General features: G+C 45.4%; 1 protein-coding gene across 1 annotated transcript; it reads right to left on the bottom strand.

Moving 5' to 3' along the window:
* Positions 1-536: 536 nt before the first annotated feature.
* Positions 537-1457, bottom strand: LOC136526567 (expansin-A29-like). The gene is made up of 2 exons (XM_066519194.1): positions 1274-1457; positions 537-1187 (listed from the first exon to the last, which is right to left on the bottom strand). The coding sequence occupies exons 1-2, from the start codon at positions 1455-1457 to the stop codon at positions 547-549; spliced, it is 825 nt and encodes a 274-aa protein (XP_066375291.1). The 3' UTR covers positions 537-546.
* Positions 1458-23374: the final 21917 nt, after the last annotated feature.

Genomic DNA, 23374 nt, shown 5'->3' with positions numbered 1-23374 from the left:
AGAACAGGGCAAAGGTGGAAGCTCGGGAAGAGAACAGGCCACAAAACAGAAGGAGGTGGGGGCAAAAAGTTAGGGCTCCTAGGGACACTGCCACGTTGGCATGCCCACGAAGCGTGCCATATTAGCAAAAGTGATAAAAAACATATGATACTATTCTGAATGGCAATTATATTGGTTCCTCCCTAAAGCCGGTAAATAGAGAGGTGCCATATGTAAGAATGACGAATATTAAATATCCCATTAGGCTAGGCTCATTCTTGTGTTCTCTTCCTCCATTCGACAAAAAAACTTACCTTTTTTTATAAAAAATCGACAAAAACTTATGCTTAAGTATGGATTACCAAGTTCGTAGCACTGATATGATACGCATCATCCGATACGCACAATGAAGAAAAAAAAGGGCCGGCAACGCAGACATTACAAGCAGCGATAGTGGCTGGGCCGAGCACGCGTAGGCGGGCAGCTAAACTGACAGAGACCCACCAGCAAAGCACGCCACGGCCGACGACTTCAACTCGGCCCAGCCCACGTGGCCGCGCCCTTAGTCTATTTGAACTGCAGCCTGCTCGCGTACGTCTGCCCGAACGTCCACGACGCCGGCACGACGTCGGCGAACACGACGGTCTGCCCATCATCGGCAGTGACCCGGAACGAGAGCCTCTTCCCGTTGAGGTACGCCAGGGACTGCCAGTTGGCGCCCCAGTTCCTGGACATGGGCATCCAGCCGGCGGTTCGGGTGCCCCTGATGTCCATGGCCCGCACGGCGCCGGCGCCCGCCACGTTGGTGACCAGCACCAGCTCGAAGTAGTCCCGGCCGCTGACCGTGAACCGCACCCCGCCGCGGCGCCTGCAGGACACGCGGCGGAACAGCACGGGCACGATCCCGCCCTGGTAGACACCGATCCGCTCCCACGCCGGCTGCGCCATGTCGAAGTGCTGCCGCGGCGGGTTGCACCACCCGCCGCCGTCCGACGGCTGCGCGTAGTTGGGCGGGCAGAAGTTGGTCGCCGTCACGGTCACGGAGGCGCCGCGGCCACGGCGGCACCACCGCGGGTCCGTGGCAGCGTCGCAGACCAGCCTGTAGCACTGCCCGCACGACGCGCCGTCGTTGAACAGCGCCGTGCTTAGCGCCGCCGTCCGCGTCCCGTACCCCTGCGCGTACAGGTTCCCGTACCCGCACGCGCCGCCTGCATGCGTGCACACGTTGTGTCAGTCGTCACGATTCACGATGGAGACGAAGAGATTGAACCTTTTACATGCATGCGTAACGTACCCATGGTGCCGGACGCGTCGCTGCCGCCGTAGAACGTGGCGCTGCCCTTGCTCCAGGCGGACGGCGCGAACGCCCCGGCCGGCGATGCGACGGCCAGCGCCCAGCCGACCACCAGCGCGGCGGCTGCGGCGGCCTGCAGGTGGCTGTAACCGTAACCATAACCGTAACTGTAACCACGCGCCATCGCCGGGCGACGACCGATCAGGCGATCAGGAAGCGCGGCAGAGCAGAGTAGACCTCCGGTGGTCTGTCTGTACACAGACGACGAAGCTAGCGGCGGTGAGCACTGAGCCAAGGAGCCGTGCAAGCGCAGCTGAGAATGCGATAACCCCGGCCGTGTATATATGGCGGCAGGAGGCCGGTCGGCGATCGCGCACGCATGCGAAATCAGATGGGAGGCGCACGTGCATGTGGCTGCAAGCCCTGCTGCAACTGCAACTGTGCGAGGCGCCGCACCGTGACTTGCGCGGCAGCAAGCTGATAGGTTAGATATCCATTAATTTGGCCCAACGGTTAATTGGCCCTTGATCTGCGTCCTGATCAGGGGCGTCTAGCCATTTTTCTAGCTTATGGGCTCCCGTCACGCAGGTTCACCGTAGCCACCAGCGCTCCACCGACGTCCTAGCCCTAGTCCAACCTAGAAGGACGCGTTGTAAGCGACGAGAAGTGCCATCGCCTTCGCCGCCGTCGCTGGACCGCGCCTCCACGCCTTCGCCGCCGCCGGTGGACCGCGTCTCCACGTTGCTGCTACCTCGCGGCGGCGCCATGGCCGTGACTACGCTCGACATGAGGTATATCAACAAGCTTTCTTTGTCTAAGTTAAGTTTTTACCCGCTAGATCTGCACCTAGAGGTCCAGTAAATCCTATCTATGGTACCAGAGCAGGTTTCTAATTTGTAGATCTAGATCGGGGTAGAAAAGTGAAAAGAAATTAAAAGAAGACGAAAGATTTCAAGTTTCCCAAACCCTAACTCTAGATCATAGAATGGAGAGGAGGAAGGGACCTACCTAGGTTCTTTCCCCACCGTCACCACCGTCGGCCGTCACCTCAACGGCGTGCGGGAAGTCACCCCGAGCCGCCGTGGGCGCGAGGAGAAATAGTCTAACCTAACCCTAACCCTAGAAGGGGAAAGGACGGAAAGGGAAGGAACTCACCAGGGCTACTCCACCGCTGTTGACACCGCCGCGCGCCTCGTCGGCACGCGGGAAGGAAACGCCGCGTGCGCGAGCACAGGCTAGGTCACTGTCATAGGACCACTCGACGGCGGCGTGCTCACCCACTGGGGAGCGTGCATTCCGGCAAGGGGGCCCATAGCGGCGTCGCACTCCTCCTTCGGCTGCCTTGCGCGGCCGCGCGTTACTGTCATCTTCGGACGCCGTCCGTGAGAGTGAAAAGAAAGGGGGAGGAGAAAGTGAAGTTATGGTTTTTGGGGAGCTCCGCAGGCTCGAGGGTAAAGGACGTCGCCAGAAGGCCAATCGACGGCGACGCGCTCACCCTCGGGCGAGCGCGCGCGCCGACGAGGGGCCCCGCAGCTGCGCCACCACCTCTTCCTCTAGTCGCCGCTCTCTGTCTCGGCACTGAGGAGCGGAGAGGGAGGGAGAGTGACGAATGGACCTAGGGTTTCCTTGGGAGTGGCCGTGGCGCGTTTTTTGTTGGGGTGAGACGCGCGGACGACCGTCGGATCGGATCCAATGGCTGACGGCGGACGGGCCAGATTTGTCCTAGGCAGGGCAGCGGATTCCTGGCCTAGGCCTAGGTTGCGGCCTGGGCATGGGGCAGCGGGCGCGCGTGCCGGGTGAAGCAGGCCGCTGGGCCGTGCTTTTCGCACGCTCACGCGCGCCGGAGAGATGGACCACGGGCCGAATTTTCTCGGTTGGGCCAAAATGAATAAAGTAAATAGTTTTCAGTTTTATTATTTTTCAGAAACAGTTTTGATGAATTTTGTCAAGTTTTGATGTTAAATCTCAGTCAAAATTTGAACCAACGGGATAATTTTTTCAAAGAGTAGATGAGTACAGTGAAATTCTTCTGAAAAGTAGATAAATTATATTTTTTATGTTTCCGCTGCAAAGTTTAATGCTGATGATCTTTTAATTAAATTCGAACCAATGGGAGAATTTAATTTGAAGAACAGTTACTTTTAGCAAATTATGATTATGTTTATCCTCTAATTAAATTGGAACCAACGGAAAAAAAAATTAAATTAGGGGAGTAGTACGATTTGTTTATGTTAAATTATGGTATTGTTATTTTCTGACCAACGTTGATGATAACAATATTATAATAAATTTAACTTTGAAGTTTAAATCTCTGATAAATTTTACACCAACGTGGTCAATTTTTCAGAGAGTAGATAAGGACAAAAAATGCTTCTGAACTAAAAGAATGTATTTTATTATCAAGTTTCCGCTGCAATGATGTTGATTATCTTCTAATTAAATTCGAACCAACGGGAGAATTTAATTTTGAAGAGTAGTTATATGTATTTCAATTTGATTTTTGAGTTTTATGCATTAATTCTATTTTCTGCCCAACGGTGAAGTAGAATTGATGCAGAAGCACCTTATTTATTTAACCGACGAAATCATTCGGCTGCATGCCAACGGGCTGCAATGTTGGGCTATGTGAATGAAAAGGCTTGAGTCAAGCCAGTTCAGGACTATTTTTTTGTTAGTTTACTAATTTTTTGAGTAAATTAGAACCAATGGAAAGATTTAATTGGAAAATAAAGAAATAAGTGAATGTTTTAGTCATCATGACTAAGTTTTTGTTACAGTAAATTGTGTATAGATTTATCCCGCATGGGAGAAGTTTTAGTATAGTACTTATGCTAGTCATTCCTGCATGGCGGGAAAAGTTTTGTGATGACTCACATGTTTTGTATCCCGCATAGCGAGAAAAGTTTGGGTAGCTCTTATGTTGTCCTAGTATTGACCGTGGCACAAAAGAAATGCATCGTCATGGTTAATAGTTAATACTAACCAAAAGATAAGAAAAGATGCAAGCATGACTTGCAAAAGTACTCCTAATGAAAGACCTCGTTGAGTTCTTAAAGTGAAATAAGGAAAGTGTACTCCTAAACGGATCAAGAAATAACTTTATTTATATGACATAATCATATGAATGAAGTAAGTTATAAGTGTCTCCTCGTTCACAGGTTTTCTGAATAGTTCTCGAAATTATGGCAGTAAAGTTCATATCGTATTTCGAGGGGGAGAACATTAAGATCAATTAAGAAAAATACTCTTCATTAAGAGTGAGATAAAGATTAATTAAGAAAGATACTCTTTATTAAGAGTGAGATAAAGATTAATAAAGATGAATGCGATCGTTGGAGGAGTACAACAGTCACAACAATGATACCCCAAGCAGAGAAATAGCTAAATTTTTGGACATTTTAAAGTTTCGACAGGAAGATAGCGTAGTCAGCCTCGAAGATGTTAAGGTGGTGCTCAAAGCGCCATATGAGGTTTCAACAGATTAAACCCAAAATAAGATATTTGAAGATACAATTTTTTTTAGAAAAGATAGAAAGATCTGAGGGAGCAAGGTATGTAGAGACCTATGACTTAAAGAGAAGCGGGACTGAGTGCCCACTTCAGTGATTCAAAACAATGAATTTCTCAATACTTGTTGATGTTGTATGACTTATACAACACCTGTTGTTGGCTCTTCGAAGAAGATAAATAATGTAAACAAGGATCTTATAATACAGGAGCCTATAGAATCAATTGCCTCTCGGCAATGAAGAGCAACAACAGCCCCACATGAAAGTGCAAGTAGTTGAGACCCTAGAAGGTCTCAAAGAATTAGTAAACCAGTTTTATGATGACTATGAAGTCTATGTTAGTGAAGAAAGTTAAAATGGAGGGTGATCTCACCTCATTTGAAGAAGCTATGGAAGCTAAAATGAATTCGATGAATACCAACGATATCTAGGACTTACTAGAAATTTCTAATGGAGTCAAAACAGTAGGCTGTGAAAGGGTCTACAAGACAAAATATGACTCCAAAGGGAATGTGAAAAGATATAAAGCATGACTTGTAGGAAAAGGCTTTATACAAAGAGAATGAATAGATTACGATGAGAGTTTTCTCTGTAGCCTTATGTAAGAATTTTTTTAGAATCATAATGGTGTTATTAGCACATTACGATTTAGAGTTACATCAGATAGATGTAAAGACGACATTCCTTAATGAGGATTTGTATGAAAACATTAATATGGCACAACCCAAAGGTTTTGCCGTGGATGAAATAGAATGTATGGGATGTCGCCTGTAGAAATCTATTTATGGGTTAAAACATGTCTCTAGACAGTAGTATTTGAATTTGATGAAACGATAAGAAAGTTTATGTTTTAAAGAAAATGAGAAGGACAATAACGTTTATGCGAAGTTCAAGAATGAAAAATTCATTTTCCACATCATGTGTCTAGATGATGTCCTACTCACTAGTAGTGATGTTAATCTACCATTAGAGAAGAAGAAATTCTTGTCCTCAAGTTTCAATATAAATGATCTTGGTGAAACGTCATTGTTTCTAAGAATTTAAATTCACCAAGATAGATGAAAAGGGGTATTAGGCCTGTAGAAAACGCATACCTAAAAAAGATTCTAAAGAAATAAAGTATGCAAGCAAATAAACCTACGCCTGCTCCTATAGTCAAGGGTAATAGTTTTGGAAACTTCCAGTGTTCTAGGAACCGATGTGAGATCGATCAAATGAACATGGTTTCATATGCTTCAGCGTTTGGAAGCTTGATGAGTGTACAAGTACAAGTAAGAACTTACCCTGACATAGTTTACGTATTCGGGATATTTTGGCAGAAGTCCCGTTCAGATATAGATCACTGGAATGGAGTTAAGAATGTCTTGCAATTTTGCAAAGCATTATATGCCTCATGCTGAGTAAGAAAGAACAATTACTCTCAAATAGTTGAGGGTACCAATGTTAAGTCTTGGCGAGATGTGTAGTGAAATCCACAGTAGTTGCTAACACTCGCAGTTAGAGTATTATTATGAAAAAGCTCCAAAGAAACAGTTATGGTATCATCAATAATGCACACCATAGTATAGCTTGACATAAGGCTTAAGAAACAGGCAAAATAAGATTAAGGGAATTTGTACTCGGATTTAATAATGGTAGACAACAACAATAATCATTTTAAGTAAGTTAACTCCTAAGACAACAGGTCAAGTGTGCTGTCAAACACATTGACACTAAGTTATATGTGGTAAAGGAGAAAATTCAAAATTATTTTGAAAGCATTGAGCACATAAGTACTGAGTAAGTACTTGCGGATCCGCTTACCAAAGGCTTACCACCCAGTACGTTCAGAGAACACACAGTCGACATTGGTTTACGGGAAAGCCTATGATTTCTAGATACTAAGGGCCTAGTTGAGTATCTGTTTCAAAACAGAGAGGTGCATTATAGCTGTTAAATCTAATGGCAACTGACCGTGACGATGAGACACGCTTTATGCACTGATATGCGATGGAATTGGAAAAAAAAAGAAAGTTATATTTAATTCATAAGGTGAGATCAAGGGGGAGAATGTTAAGTTGATCTTCATCAATTTGGCCCAACGGTCAATTGAGACCTTAATCCATGCCTAGATCGAGGGCGCCCAGCCGTTCTTCTGGCTGATGGGCCCCTGTCGCGCAGCGTAATAAATAGGAGGTGGGGGCTGGGGCTCGAGTCACGAGGTTCACAGTAGCCGCTAGCGCCCCACCGACATCCTAGCTCTAGTCCGATTTAGAAAGACGCACTGTAAGCGACAGAAAGTGCCATCGCCTTTGCTGTCGCCACTGGACCACGCCTTCACCGCCACCACTAGACCACGCCTCCACGTTACTACTACCTCACGGCGACGCCATGTCCATGACTGTGCTCGACATGAGGTATATCAACAAGCTTTCTTTCTCTAAGTTAAGTTTTTACCCGTTAAATCTGGACCTAGAAGTCCAGGAGATCCAATCACAAGCATGGCAAGACGTGCGGAGGAAGCTACGGCATGTGGCTCTGCGATTCTGCACCTCCTGCACCAAGGCCGGGGGGAGGGCGACGGCTCCGTCCGTCCCATGTTCTGGTTCTGCTCGCCGGAGAGCATGGATCGACTTGGTGCTTTCTCGGATCTTGTTCCTGCCTGCCGCTAGCTAGGTGTTTGTTTCTGCAGCATGGAATTGGAATGGCCCGGACAGGATACAGTGGGGCGCCCAAGCGAAGCACATGGCCCATCAAGATCAATCGGATGGCGGAATTATTGCAGCCTCATTACCCTAAAAATTGCATTTTTAATTTGCTGGCATGACATGGAACGTCCGTCCTCAGATCCCAAGGAAAAGAGATCGAATTGGTATGGCAGACAGGAGTGCAGGCTGGTTGTCTTCAGTAGTTCAGTTCTTCAGACTTCTTCAGTCACTTCAGTTACTGACAGGAGATTGGTTCATCCTTGATTGGTGAAAGGTTTGAAAACAAGTACGTACCAGAAACCGATCGATCTTCTTCCTTGCTTGCTTCATGGAGTAGTAAGACTTTGTGGCTTGAGTGAAGTTCAGACTTTGCGATTGACTTCACTCACTGCATGATGCACAAGCAGTGTCACTTTTGACTTGTGATCACGGAAACTCAATATGTTAAGACAGCAAGGATTTGCAGCGAGTGCTTGGCCGTCGTCTAAGCAATGTAGCTTGGACGATCGACGCACAATGATGAGTGCACGGCGCCGCATGCAACTGGATTAATATAATCTGGTACGGTAGTGAAACGAAACTGGTTGAGTGAGATGCGGCTTTCGGCATGTTGAGATAACAGTACCATAGTAGTACCATACCAAGCTTTTGGCTTGTGTTCAGGGCTCTGTGTTTTTATATCTGTATAGGCGTATAGGCATGAGAAATAAGGGCGCTGAGGCACATGGATGTGCAAGTACAATAGTACATATCAGCCGCCGTGAAGCTATCCCGTTTCACATTAATCACCTGGTTCGCTTCAACTTATCAGCCCAGCTTAGTGTTTTTCTCTCACAATAAAACAACAACGTCTGGCTTATCAGCCGCAAAAACCATCAGCCAAACAGCTTTTCAGTGAATGGTTGGTGTTCACACAGTTTCTCTGAACCAAATGCCTGACACAAACCAACATTTAGTTTGTTCCACATCAAGAACGGCCCATGCATTGCTGCTTCTACTTAAAATTACCAAAGGATGAACAGTAGTTGAGCGGTAAGCCCGTGACTGAAACTGAAAAATCCACGGCGCCTAGGGTAGGCTGATAAGCCGGGCTGATAAGTTCAAGCGAACCAGGCGATTAATGTGAAACGGGATAGCTTCACGGCAAACTGAAAAATCTGCGGCGCCTAGGGTAGGCTGAAGGCCAATCAGATGAAAGTGAGTGACTTGGCAGCCTTTAGGCCACTACCTAAGCTAATATGATCATGCTGCTTTAGATTATCATCATTGTCGTTAAGTCAGCTCTTGTTTTCGTGAGCCGTACCTATTGTACTTGTGAAGTCCTGCGCTGACTTTGGTTATAAACATTTGTTATAATACAATACAGACTTCTTTTGGGTCTTGGCATTACCTATTGTATTTGAGTGTGCTCTTTTCTTCATGAATTCTTAGTATCTCTTAAAAATCCCTGAAAAAACTCAAACGCGCATTAATGTACCATGAAAGACGAGTGAGTGAAGGTGGTTGCTAGTGTTGCGCTGAGATAGTGAGATGTATCCTGTATGTTTTGGACTCTGGTTATTGATGGCTGTACAAGTGTAGTACAGAGTTGTGAGTTCAAAGTGCTTCTGGATCTGTTTTTTCGTTGTTAGACAGAAGCCTATGAATGATCTTGCATATCACCTGAATTTTGTTGGTGGATGGAAATGGCTATTACCCTGTAACTCCCTGACATGTGGCATGGTGTTGCCCTCAAATCAGGTCTGTAATCAGGTAGTAGGTCTGTTTGAACTCACTCTTTGAATTACAAATAAAATCAGTAGTTAGAGACTTTGGCTTTGGCTTGAGTGAAGTTCAGGCTTTGCGATTGACTTCACTCATCACTGCAGGCACAAGCAGTGCCATTTTTTACTTAAGATCACGGAAACTCAATATGTTAAGACACAAAGGATTTGCAGCGCTTGGCCGTCGTCTAAGCAATGTAGCTTGGACCATCGACGTCATGACGATTGCACGGTGCCGCATGTAATGAAACAGAATTGGTTGAGTGAGATGTGGCTTTCGACATGTTGATATAAGACTACCATACCAGTTTTTGGCTTGTGTTTTTATATCTGTAGGCATGAGAAATTAAGGGCGCAGAGGCACATGGATGTACTCGTACAATACATAGCAGCCGCCGTGAATCTACCCCGTTTCACATTTGGGCTCACGGAACATGGCTTTCCAGTGAGTACACTTGAGGTTTACACAGTTTCTCTGAATCAAACTAGAACAGTGCGCGGCGTTGCCGTGCTTGGAATGTGCCCGCACATTGTGTCTAGGTTTCGTAGTTAGACCACATTTTAATTTACGATAGTGCTGGCCCACCAGCGTCCGTCCCGTCTGAACGTGGCTTATCCTCATCCACTCATCCGCTCTCTCTCAAAAAAACAACACGCAAGGATGCTATGCGGAAATTCCCCAAATCGACCTTGAGCCAGCCCATCTGCCAGCCTGCCTCTCTCCACTTCCTCTTCCTCTTCCTCCCTCTAGCTCCACTACTCTACTTTGCTCCGCTCCGCTCGGCCTCGGCGTGCGATGCTCGTTGTGGCTCGGTCTGGCGGAAGGACAGCATGTCGGCCTCGGCGTCATCGCTGCCGGTGGGCGAGGAGAAGCAGGAGGCGGCGCCTGTCAGGCACTGCAAGGGCGTCAACGACCTCGACAAGGTCGTGCTCCGACAAGGTCGTGCTCACCGGGCATGTTCCGACTACCGGATCCCGGCACAGATCCGTGACGCTTGCCATGTTGCTGTTCAAAGCCTGATTTATCGGTTGCTGCCCCGGTCTTCCCCTCGCCTATGTTGCATATGTATGTTTCTAGTGTTTCAGAAGTTTCAGATGTATGTTGCAGTTGTTTCATTTTGATGTTGCAAAAGTAGATAGGGGGATGTTGCAAATGTTTCAGAAGCATATTGCAAGCATTTGTTCAAACTGTTTCATATGTTTCTAGACATATGTTGCAATCGTTTTTTTATTTGCATATTGCGTATGTTTCACACATATGTTGCAACAGTATGTTCCAAATATTTTAGATGTTTCAGTCTTATGTTGCAGCAAGTGGTTTCATGTTGCAAGTTGTAATTCTAGATGTTTCATGTGTTTCACACATGTTGCAAGTGCATGTTTCATTTTGTTTTCATACGTATGTTGCATTCAAATGTTCTTTATGTTGCTAGTATTTTATGTTGTTCGGCCTAGGGCGAGCCGAGGGCGAGCGGATTGGGCGCGCGGTGCGCGCGGGGGGGGGGGGGGGGGGGGCGGATGGGGGCGCTGGGGGCCGGTGGATGGTGGTGCTATGGTTGGGGCATGCTGGCGGCATGCTCGTCCTCAGCTGCTCATCCCGGCTCCTTAGTACCACCTACACGGAAAGAGAGGAGGGGATTAGGGGTGACCGGCGGGCGCAGAGACAGGGCGACATGTTGTGGTGTGCCACATCGATCACGATCCAATTATTGGGTGAGAACTCCCTGATCATATATGGAAGAAAAGAAAAGGAACTATAAGGGTTTGTACTGATAGAGCGGACGTTCATCATCTAATCTGATCTGATATGACACCACACGTAGTAACAAGTGACCATTCAAGAGAGAACTAGGGAAGGCTTGTCTGTCTGCCTGCAGTCTGTAGTTTTCATTTTCATTGCGGGTACTGTAAGCAAAACACAGTGTAAAAGACTTGACACTCAAGGGCAGAGGATACGTGCTGTGTCTGTGCGCGCGCCAGCTAATAAGCTGCATGCCTTCCAGCAGACGGATTTGATTGTGCGCTTTCGGTTGTTGAGCGCGCGAACTGAACCCGCTTCCGGATCAGATTTCCTTGCCATGCCACACGTAACGCCACGAGCGCGAGAGGGAGGGAGCGACCTGCTCATCAACTGGATCCGATCCTGATACGAGGAAAGGGGCATATATGGCAATATATAAAAGCCACACGTAACTCCTCTCTTCCCTTCCTTTCCAAGTCCATCTTCTAACAAAGCAGATCAACAGCCGCAGGCCGCAGCAATGAAGAGGAAGACGCCGGAGCTGGCGGAGGAAATCACCAACAAGGGGACAGGCACGGAGAACATGGAGCCGAGCATGTCGTCGGAGGGAAGCCATATCCTCAAGCTCAAGAAGGAGGCGTTTGCGGCCGACGGACTCTGGAGGGAGATGTGGGATGTCCCCGGAGGGGTGCAGCGCTGGCTCAAGGCCAGGGAGGCGGCCGCCAAGGCGGAGGAGACCCAGCTCACCAAGAAGCGAAAGAAGGTGGTCAAGACACCGTTGACGCCCGAGTTCATCCAGTTCCTGAGGACTCGTCCACCCCGTACCTTCACCGACATCTCCGCCGAGAGGCTTTCCACCAAGTCCGCGTCATTCCGTCGAGTACCTTATGACGAAGTACATCGATGGCAAGTGAGCCGGCTACCTGAATGCTCTCGTCAAGCAGTACGACCTCTTGGGCTACGCGGAGGACGAGGACGAGCTCACCGATGATGAAGATGATGATGTGGTCATTAGCTATTCGCTAGACGGCGCAAGAAGCAAAGGCAACACCTAGGGTTCGATGTGATAAAGATGAGCTCACACGATGTTTCTATTGCGTAGACCTTGACACTTGAGAGACGTACTGCATGCATGTTCTCCTTAATGCCTTGCATGATTTTGCGCTCATTTTTGCCTAGGCCAGGGCGCCACCACGTGTATGCAGGAGAACAAGAAGGGATGGCGAAATTGAGATGATCGTGTGCGTGGTTGAGACGTGTTTCCGTTTTTAAGGTGCTTGAAAATCTGAAGTCTTTATTTTGGTTTCTGTTGAAGCTATTTTCTTGGGGGGAAAATAAGAGGAATGAAGGGAGGCAGGGACCCAGATTCCATTTGCACGGTCGTTCGCGCGATGGGAATCGAGTGAACGGTTTTGACCGCGTGCGTCTCAACTGCTGGGACGGCTCTCCTCCCCCTGTGCTTTTGCATGCTATGATGTCAGCGCGGACATTGGCGAAATAAAGCAAAATATTTATTTTAAATTGCTATAACTTCTGAAAGGTGAATCCGTTTTTAATTTCATCTGTACCGGTGTGTTCTACGTGACGAGACGAACAAAACTAGACCTCACTTACATATTGTTGACGGTCACTAACATCAATTATAAACCGTCAACATAACATGTATTTGTACTTAATTCCATCACCAAACATAGGTCTAGGGGTTTAAACTAATAAATTCAACAAGTTTTGGTAAATCTGTTTTTCAGCAGGGTTTATCCAGAAAACTGTCAAGGAGGACCTATTCGTCAAAGTAAATCACGTTTATCCGCAACGAAACCGACGCAGGAAGACTCTAGAACACTCCGGAAGGCAACCCACCAAAGCAGACCCCGGGGGGGCTGACATGTGGGGCCAGTCGGCCCCACCTGCAGGCCGGCCGGCCCATGGGACCCACCTGTCAGTCTCCGCTTCGAATGTCGGTTCTCCACCGCCATTGAGATCCAATCTACGCTGTCCTTTAAGTTGTTTGATCCAAGGGCTCACGTTGGACGCTCCAGCCTATATATATATCAGCCCATGCCACCTTCCCTGGAGGCATCCTAAAACTCTGATTCATATTCTCCTCATCATGATCAGAGCCAACTATCAAGAGAAGATTAGTCCTCTATACGGTTTAGTCTTATAATTAGAAATAGTGACATAGAGAGTGAGGAAAGAGTTTGGAGGAGATGTCGACCTGTTGGTGCTCTCTCTACGGCTTGTACCTTAACGGAATCAAGTTCTACTTGAGCTTGCTTCTGAGATTTCTCTGGTAATCAACTTCTAATTCAAGTAAGTATTATATTTATATTGTTCATTAGGATTATGACTCTCTTTTGTTTGTTTTATTCTCTTCCTACGGGGAGTAGAGTATTAATCGTGAGTGTACGCGTGGTGCGTAGACTTAGGTTGATCGTGGATGCACCCTGCATTCCAGAATGGTGGTAGATCGTGGTTGTGACATCAATACTATATAGCCTTGTACTATATAGCATCGTTGATCCTTTGTAGTCCACCTTCCGTTAGCCGGTGTCTTTCCCTAGTAATGTCCCCAGATAAACAGTAGAAGGCATAACTTACCCAAGTTAGAATTAGAAAACCTCAGTTATCCTCTCTACGCTTCTATTTATCCTTAGCCTGGTTGCTACTCCTAGTTAAGTTAAACCTTAACCTTATTGCTACCCCTTGTTAAGTTAGACCATAGTTAGTCTCACATGTTTTCCTGTGGATAGGATACTTGGAATACTTCCAGGTGAAAGCTACAACGGTATCCGTGTGTTTACGGATTTATCTATGTGCGTTAATAAATACCAACAAGCTTTTTGGCGTCGTTGCCAGAAAAACGGTTGCTGAATTAACTTTGAGCCTAGCTTGATATTTTATCTTTTATTCTTTCTTTTGATTTGCTTTTTACTATGGATTTCACTCCTATCTATCAATATGCTAAACCCACGAGCGTAAGCCTAAAGCCACCAAAATCTTCAGAGCATATCCTAGCACCTGGTTATGAGTTGTGCCCGTGTTTTATAAAATTGATTCGGGAACAATCCTTCTCGGGAGAAGATGATGAAAACCCATACTCATACCTACAAGAGTTTGAACAGACCTGTGCATGCTTGCGAATCGCTGGCATGTCTGACAAGACCTTAAGATGGAAGTTATTTCTATTCTCTTTGATGGGAAGAGCTAAACATTGATACAGTCAAACCGTAGGAAGTATGCAAGGAGATTGGGAAACGTTATACTCTAAATTTTGTTTACGTTTCTTTCCAATCTCTAAAGTAGTTAGCCTTCGAAAAGATGTTCTAAATTTTAGACAACTAGAAGAAGAATCTCTTGGCATATCATGGAAACATATTAATGACCTCATTACCACTATTCCCGACCTTGCTATCTTAGACCCGATGCTCCTTCAACATTTTTATATGGGTCTCAGTAAGGATTCTGCACAATCCCTTGATTTAGCTTCTAGAGGAGCTTTTATTTATTTGTATGCTAGTGTAGCAAGGTCTATGCTTAATAAAATTAGTGAAATCACTCCCTGCACTAGCATTCATAATAAACTCCCTAAGGAAGAGAAGGAATCATCTCCCGATTAGGAAGAAGAAGTTTTGATAGCCGAATCAGAACCACTCCAATCCCAAGATTTAGCTATCAATCCTGAACCATCAATATCCCAAAATCCTCCAAGGGAAGAAGAAATTCAACCTTTTGAAATTTCTTGTGAGGATGATCTTTTTTATGCTGTTTTTGGGAAAAGCTTAAACTTACAGTTCCACAAGAGACCTTCGAGCAAATATAATTCAAATCCTCTCAAGAAGGGATCTCTTAGAAAGCATCCTTATTCCCATATAGGACATTGGGAAGAACACAAGGGTGACATGTCTAGTGAAACCATAGAAGGAAAGCCAAGCTATCTAGAAGCCATTCCTATTCTCTCCCTTTCTATGCCCATATTAGATGTCTCATCTGAACACATATCTAAACCCATCATTGATCCCGATGATCCCTCTTACGCTCTTTCTTCTAAGACTCATGATAATCCTAGAAATCCACTAAAACACCCAAAGCATAGGAGTCATGAAGGCCACAAGGAAGACCAAGAAGAGCAACAACAATGGTTGGAGGATATTAAGAACTTATGTGTCGTTGCCATTGAATGGATGGATGGGACTTTAGATAAGATCAACCCAAAAGTCACCAATCCAAGGAAAATCTTGGATAACAAAATGACCAATGAATGTCATAGGCATGGAATGATGGAGACAATGTTTCTGCCTATAGACATTCATGAAGAAACAACATTGGAGTAGGAAGATGACGTCGACGAGTATGGAAGTTATTTCATGAGCACCTCATCAAATCCATGCTCACATGAGAAATCTCCGGAATTAATTGGTCTCTCCAACATTGTCACACACGAGATCTTCAACCCTCTCATGCTTCATGTTCATAAAATTGTTAAAAGAGTGGTTGTAGATGCATATGTTTATCACAAATATTGCAAATCTCATTGGCATGAATCTTGAGATAGGCACACAAAGGTTGGTGTTGGAGGAAAAACCACTTCACCAATTTAAAACACAATTTGAAGGTTTCCCAAGGACGAGCTTTTGTCCTAAAACAAGCACTTTCGGGAGACAACATGAGCTTTCACCTTTTGCTGTGATGCCCTTGTGAAATGAGAATAGAAATATAATTATGAAAATATTCCTTCGGGTATATTTGGTCACTAACCATTCCAGGTTTGAAGCCAAAAGAATGAAGGATGATGACCCAAGGTATGTCCAACCATTTATCATGCAACATTTAAGAACATCCATCCAAACTTGATTTTTTTGCAAAATTCAAGCTGGGGGGTAGACTTCCTAAAAAAATCTCTTGCCATGTTGCTAAATTATTTTAGTTGTCACTACTTTTAAGACATGCTCAATTTGCTAAATAATAATAGTGTTCTTTCATCTCCATTTGAGTAAATCTCTATAGTGCTTTTATGTTACCTTTGTCTGCCATGGTAAGTTTTGGTTTGGAAGTACTCGACATACTTCCAAAGGTTTTTTAAATTAAGCGAGGTGCTTAGGTTAAAATGCCTTCCTTAATCAAATTAGACATGGAGTCCAGTTTGGTTATTGAACTAAAAATTGCTTTAGCAGATACTGAATATTTTATTGGACTAACCTCTGCAGAAAATTCTCAATTCAATTTGGGTAAGTCACGAGATGAATTCAAATTGGAGATAAAGTAATGCACATGTCGAACTCCAATAATATAGTGCAAAGAAGACACAGCTCATTCATCATGGATGAAAGAACTGTAAGTATCAAAGATCATTCACTTTATCTTTAGCTGCAAGATACCTTTGCCTTGAAGCCATGCTTGTATAGAACATGATAAACAAAAACTATGTTAAAATAATTCTAACACTATCTTTTCATTAGCATGGAGGGAAATTATAAAATTCTGGACAAACAACCTGTGTTTCAAAATTGAATTTTCTTTTGGATATGTGTTGTCCACTAATCCTTTGCAGACATAAAACAATGAGTGAGGCGGAAGGTCTAACAAGATGTCAAAAGATCAAAGAGCAGAAAAATGGCATGACAAAAAGATGAGAAAGAAAGGGTGCAATTTAGGAAACAAGAAACTCATGAACAACTCGTACTACGAGGCTAGCCAAAAAAGGAAAACTTCAAGCAAATAGAAAGGATCATCATGAGTCATCTACCATTCGTCACATGGTGTCATCATGCTCACCTTCTAGCTTGTGTAGCATAGAAGTAGCTCCTTTGCATGACTAATTTGATTTGAGTAACCTTGTTAGTCACATTGCTTAGTTTATGTAGCTAACTAATTTGAGCTCTCTAATTTAGCTTGTGTAGCCTTGTTATGGAGCATTACTAGTGAGCTTAGGAGCTATGTGCTTTTGCTTACTAGATTGTATAGGAGCTCCCCCGGTTGCTTGAGTACTAGTTGCATAGGTTTCTTTGATCTTGCTACTAGAATTGATTAGGTGAGCTCTTGCTAGCCCGGCACCTTTGTTGCCTAATTAGAATATTTATAAGGTGCTTGAGTACTTAGATAGAGGGGTGTAGTCTTGACTAGACCGATAGTTTTAATTTCGCATTTGTTTCGGTTAGCCGACGCAATTAGTTTTAGAAAAGCACTATTCACCCCCCTCTAGTTTGCCATCTCGACGCTACACGCGTGTAGGAGTTAAACTAGGATAATTAATTACTTAAAATTTGCAAGGGCGTTAGTTTGACTCAATTTACACAAAGTGTGTAAAAATTGTGAAAAAAATGTTGCAACCATAGAGTGGGTGTGTGGCTGTGGGGACCTCCTCGGATTAAAAAATATACTATTTTTTGCCCCTTTTTTGTGATTTCTGGAAATTGATTTGTAGGGCCGGCTCAATATACAGCCGCCCCTACAAATCGATTTGTAGGGGCGGCTGATAACACCAGCCGCCTCTACAAATCGATTTGTAGGGGCGGTCTGTAAACCGCCCCTACAAATACATGATTTGTAGAGGCGTTTGGATAGGGGCGGTTGGGCAAACCGCTCCTATAAAGCCTCTAGAGCCGTCCCTACAAACACTATATGACATAGTGAACTTCATTGCCCTGTCCAACGTACCATCAGAATGTACTGTCCAATTTTGTTACGGCAAATTATGCTGGAAAAAACATCTTTAAGGTTACCATGATCAATAACTAACTTTTGTTCTGCTCGGGATGACACCACGTTATATATGCTACCCTAGTGCCAGAAACCGATCGATCTTCTTCCTTGCTTGCTTCACGGAGTAGTAAGACTTCGGCTTGAGTGTGAAGTTCAGCCTTTGCGATCGATTGACTTCACTCACTGCATGCACAAGTAGTGCCATTTTGACTTGAGATCACAGAAATTCTGCATGAGTGCAGCATGGATTTCCCATTGCACGCAGTGGCGGAGTGTGGACTGAAAACAAGGACCGGCTAAAAAAATTCAATGAAATTGTATTAGTATAGTAGGTAGCAGTAATATAATGTAGTAGTAGGTAGCTTAGCAGGAGTTCAACCTTCCAAAGAAAAGGTGAATATATAACTGAAAACAGAAAGACACCTTCCAACCCAAAGAACGGGGCTGCTTTTGAGAGTCTAAAATTCAGAAACTGAAAACAGGAAAGGATAGCTGATGGTTTTCAGAAGTTTTTCAGCAACCTAGATAACTGAAAATAACACTGATGTTTACATGAACTAGATAGCTAACAGATAACAGAAGACTTGATCTGAGCCCTTGTCCAAATCTTCATTCCACACAACATCCTCATAGCCCCAGCCAAGAATAACCTACACAAAAAAATAATGAAGCATTGTTCAGACCAGCCATTTGATGAAACATTTCACAACACAGTTTTTCTGACTTACTGATCAACATAACCAAATTAGATAATGTCATGAAAAAGCATTTTTCTTAAACACTTCGTGGCAGCAAGTGGCTCAGCCTTTTCCTCTTCAGTCATTGAACTTGTATCTTGTGATATGAGGTGGTTGTAAGCTTCCATCATCTTTGATTCTTTCTCAACCTTCTTACCCTCCAGCTCAAGTTTCTTCACCTCCATGAAACCACTAGAGGTGGATGTGTGTCTTTATCTGGATGTTGCATATGTTGCAATTATTGTACACGTATATTGCAAATGTCTTTTCCTAATGTTTCATCGGTGTTTTTAGACGTATGTTGCAAGTGTGTTTATCTTAATGTTATGTTTCACACATATGTTGTAAGTATTTTATCTTAATGCTGCGTATGTTTGCAATGGTTTCAAGCGTTTTTCATGTGTTTTTTCTAGTGTTTCAAAAACATGTTTCAAGCATTTCATCTGTCTTTAGACGTATGTTGCAAGTGTTTTGTCTAAGTATTTCTAAAATAGATCGGGCGTTGCACATGGGATGCGCGTAAGAAGCGGAGAGGAGGCGCGAGCGGTCCCCATGCGCAGTCTGGCAGTGCGGGAGATGACCGAGGCGTGGGCCTGCATGGCGAGCAAAGCGTAAGCGCCAGCGGAGGCATGCTTGCGCGAACGAGGGAAACGGAGTGCAGCGTGGGCGTTTGGACGCACGCGTCCATCCAGACGTCCAGATGCATGCGACGTCCGGCCGCTAGCACTGTCATAGTTGCATGGTCCATGTGAACCCGGTGTTGGGTTTTCCATATGCTTTATAATGTGCAAGCTAGACTTATCACAAACATTCATTTTCGTCTAGATCCATGCTGCAACTCTGTTTTCACCGTTTTTTTTTGGACTAGTGCTTTCTAAAAAGCAGAGTATTCTCTTTTCCAAAAGAAAAGAGGGAACCATTGATGGCTGCATTTTGCGGATGCATATAGTATGCGCACTAATTATTTTGATACACCCAACAAAGTCTAAACGAGGGTGATTGCTCTGCCTCCCCTGCTTCCAAATTAGTCCTAAGCTTTCTTCCAAGTATAGAAAAACTCCAAATAAACACTTCCCAAATCTACTCGACCGGATCCATTGTCTCGTACTTAATTTCATACATGAATAAGGGCCTGTTTAGATTCTAAAAAATTTTGCGCAGTACCCGTCATATCGAATCTTGCGGCACATGCATAGAGTACTAAATGTAGACGAAAAAAAAACTAATTACACAGTTGGGTGAAAAATCGCGAGACGAAACTTTTAAACCTAATTAGTCCATAATTAGACACTAATTGCTAAATATAAACGAAAGTGTTACAGTAGCCAAAATCCAAAAAATTTAGACCTAAACGGGGCCTAAAAGGAAAAGAAACTCACTGTTGTCTCCCATTTCGTTCCCGTCGGTCACCAATGGGTGCTGTTGCTGACACACCTGCAGCAGCGCAGTGCTGCTCCGGCTCCTGCAGCTGGCTGTGTGCTCTTGGCCTTTGGAGTTGCAGCAGTTTGCCCTGCCGCACAGGCCTCCACGGTTCATCCACGATGTTCCTGTATATATATTTCAATTCTGACGGTGTTAAATTTCATTGCCCTTTCGGTTCTCCATTTGCTCTGTTCAGTCCTCCTCGATCCATCCATGGTTTTGGTTTTGTTTTCTTGTAAAAAAAATAGTCGTAGCACGAGTAGTAGTCGTCGTCGCAGTAGTTACTGTTACATGATATCCTTCATGGTTTGTTGGTGGGTAATGATCTTAGTTGTAGTTTTAAATTAGCAAAAATTATTTTAAGAATTAGGCAACGCAATTATGCAAACACGCAACAGCTGAGCTAGAGTTGAGAAATAATGTTCCCCTTGTACGTAGTGTCTTCGTTCACAAGACGCGTCCATGCATTTGGTTCCTCCGCGTCGCCCAAAGTTCTTGACTTGCATGACCTTGGGCAAGGCCGTCTTGTTCATCATCACCTTATGTTGTCCGGTCGGAGCAGAGAAATCGCGGCTGAATAACACGTCGTCACATGCACCCGTAGTTGTTTGCGTCGCGTCGTCAGGGTTGTGGTTGTCCTGGAAGAAGCATCGTCCTTTATGGTAGTATCTGCAAACGTACTTGTTGTTGGGCGCAGGAGCTGCCGCAGGAGGATTGGGAGGGCCGCCGATGAGTTCCCGGTGGTGCTCGTCGTCGTCGTCGTCGTGGAACAGCAAACGGCGACGTATGTTCTTCGTCATCGCCATGCCGTTGTCCTCATCCTTTTCCTCACGGCGAGCCCGGCCTCTTGATCCTTGCAAGTTGCCGACGTTTCCATACGTTTCCATGACTCGTACTCCACGGCGGCTTCAGCTTGATCACTCAGCGCATCCTCATCGTCATCTGCGCCGATCATGATGCTGGTGTCGTCAGCCGGCGCCGCCTGCTGCATCGGCTCTTGTGCACGTATAGCTTGGACGAGTATCCGCCGTGTCTCAGCCTTCCTATCCAGCAGCAGCTCCTGAACCTCAACCCCCTTGGAGCCGCTCGTTGTTCCGCTGCGACTTTGGGACAAAACCAACTGCTACTGGCGGCGCCACGGGAACGGTCTCGGTCTCGTACTCGGATTCCGCCGCCCCGAGGCCCCCGACCACCACGTCGTCGTCATCGTCCTCCGGTTCAAGTGGCAGCAGATCCTCCTCCTGCTCCATAAGCGGTAGCCGCCTCTCCCTTATCCTCTTCCTCCGTTCGTCCTCCAAAGCCGCCGCCGCCTCTTCCTCGTCGTCGCAGGCATCGTTCACCTGCATCTGGCTCGGAATAATCTCGTCGTCTGCTGGTACCACCACCGACGTCGATACAAATACGATCTCTGCCGGCCGTCGGGCCGTGCACGGCGATGAACCTCCTGTCCCTGTCCCTTCCTGCAGGCGCCCACCTGCACCTGCAGGACGTTCACGGCCTCCTCAATGTCGTCGTCGTCGTCCCACGCCCAGTAGCGCTTTACCTTTCTCAGGCGATTCACCATCGTCTGGCTCTGGCCGCGTGTCGCCATGCTTCCCGTAGCGTAGCACGTACTACCTCTCCTCTCCTCCTCAAATAAAAGAGTTTGTGTTCGTCTTTATTTGTCCTTGATTGAATCGGCCCGCTGCGTGCATGTGCCTATAAATCGATCCGTCAGCGATATCTTATTCCTCATCAGCCTCAGCCTCCGCCTCCGGCTCGCACTCCTACAGTCCTGCAACCAGTTGGGATCGAACTGGGCTAGGGGCAGACATGGCCACATTGGTGTACACCTGCGGGACATCGGGTCCGACTGGTCAGGAATCTCCTATATACATATTTATATACAACTAAAAAGAACAAAGCGTGGATACTTTTTGGTGTGACATTTCACCGTTCATCGTCCTACCTCCTGCGATCCCACGCCCCTCGCTCTGCCAAGCCTGCGGTCCCGCGTCCGTGCCCCCGCACCACGCTCTCGGGCAGCCGGGGGTCGATTCCCATGCCCTGCGCCCTATTTTCTTTTCTTCCGAAAAAAATACGTCGCTCTACCTGCCGACCGCATCTCCACCTGTGGGGGAGGACACGACCGCTACCGCCCACCTTGCGCGGCCTCATGCATGTCCCCTGCGCCTGCCAGGAGTTGATCTTGTGCCCGTGCAGCGCCGTCTGAATAATGTATTATTTTAGGTAAATGCATGGGTCTCTTGTCCCCAAGATGTCTTCCAGTGATATCTTGTTAATTCATTTGGTTTATGAAAGCTTTGATATTAGCATTGTGGTCTAAATAGTGTCTTGTTTGATCAAGTTTGGTAGTAAACTTAATCTGTTTTTTTCATTCATGAATTTCTAATTCCCTACATCATCTGCTCTTTTTCAGATTAGTATGCTCTTGTTTGCTAACTTTGATTTTATTTGTTACTTGTAATATTTGCATGGTTAGAAATCTCGGTTCATTAACCTCGTACCTATCAAAAGATTTCACAAATGAAATAGTATCCCAGTTACTGAACTGCAAGTTTAGTAACCTTGAGTGGTACTTGAACTATTTCCAAGCTTAATTAATTAAAATAGTGGCTTGTTAGAAAGGAGTATTACTTGTGATAAATTGAATGGTCAAACACTCAAACCACCATGTTGTCTAACTAAAAAAAAGACCTATATCTGCAAGAGTCTGAATATGCAGCGCATCAGGTTAAGATTTTCTTGCAAGTTGCACTAGCTGACTGAAGAGTGTTATTGGTTTTCCTTTGGTTGGACATAAGGGTGCTATGAAACAATTGATTGTAGCATGTCTGATTACATTTGAATTGGTTGTAGGACAGCGATGGAATCAACAGGTCTGCAACGCTGGCCTCCTCGAACTGCCATCCTACCCTCCTTACCAGCTCTGCCTTGGACGTGCTCAAGATGTTGGCAACCTTGAGGAGATTGACCAGGAAACCGCATAGGAGATGACGTCCCTCTTCGCCGGCAGCATTCACAAGCTCACGATCTTCTTGATAAGGTGGCAGTGCTTAGTGATCTACTTCACGTCCCCATTCCCGGTTAATTAGTGCTGACACATATACTTCAAAAATAGAGAGTCTGGTTTAAAGACATTGCAGTGGACAATATCTATTTTGAGTGTCTTAATAGTTTTTGATAGTTTTTGTTAGGAACCTTACTAACTTTATACAAAGGTTCTGATTGTATCTATGTCATCCAAGTTTTCTGTTGCAATAAGTTTTCGTCGTACTCCCTCTGGTTTGCAAATATTTGATGTTTGGAAATATTAGACAAGGTTTGAAATATCATTGGAGCCACAAGTTCGTGCTGCAATATTAGAGAGGGGAGATGGGTTAGTAGGCATGTAACTTGCCATGTGCCCCTTGTGTACATAACTCACCATGTGTCCCTCGTGTATGTAGCTCGCAATGTGCTTGTGTGGCTGCTAGCTGGTCTCGCCTTACCGAGAACCCAAGTCAAACTTTTGTGTATATGTTGTTTCGTTGCAACGGG

Source organism: Miscanthus floridulus, chromosome 19 (assembly GCF_019320115.1).
Source record: "Miscanthus floridulus cultivar M001 chromosome 19, ASM1932011v1, whole genome shotgun sequence".
Taxonomy (NCBI): domain Eukaryota; kingdom Viridiplantae; phylum Streptophyta; class Magnoliopsida; order Poales; family Poaceae; genus Miscanthus; species Miscanthus floridulus.
The sequence above is the reverse complement of the archived record's forward strand: the minus strand, read 5'-3'. Positions and strand labels throughout refer to the sequence as shown.

Coding starts and splice junctions, on each gene's coding strand:
- LOC136526567 (XM_066519194.1), bottom strand. CDS start 1,457: ATGGCGCGTGGTTACAGTTACGGTTATGGTTACGGTTACAGCCACCTG. Junction 1,188..1,273: donor CGACGCGTCCGGCACCATGG/GTACGTTACGCA, acceptor GCACGCATGCAG/GCGGCGCGTGCGGGTACGGG.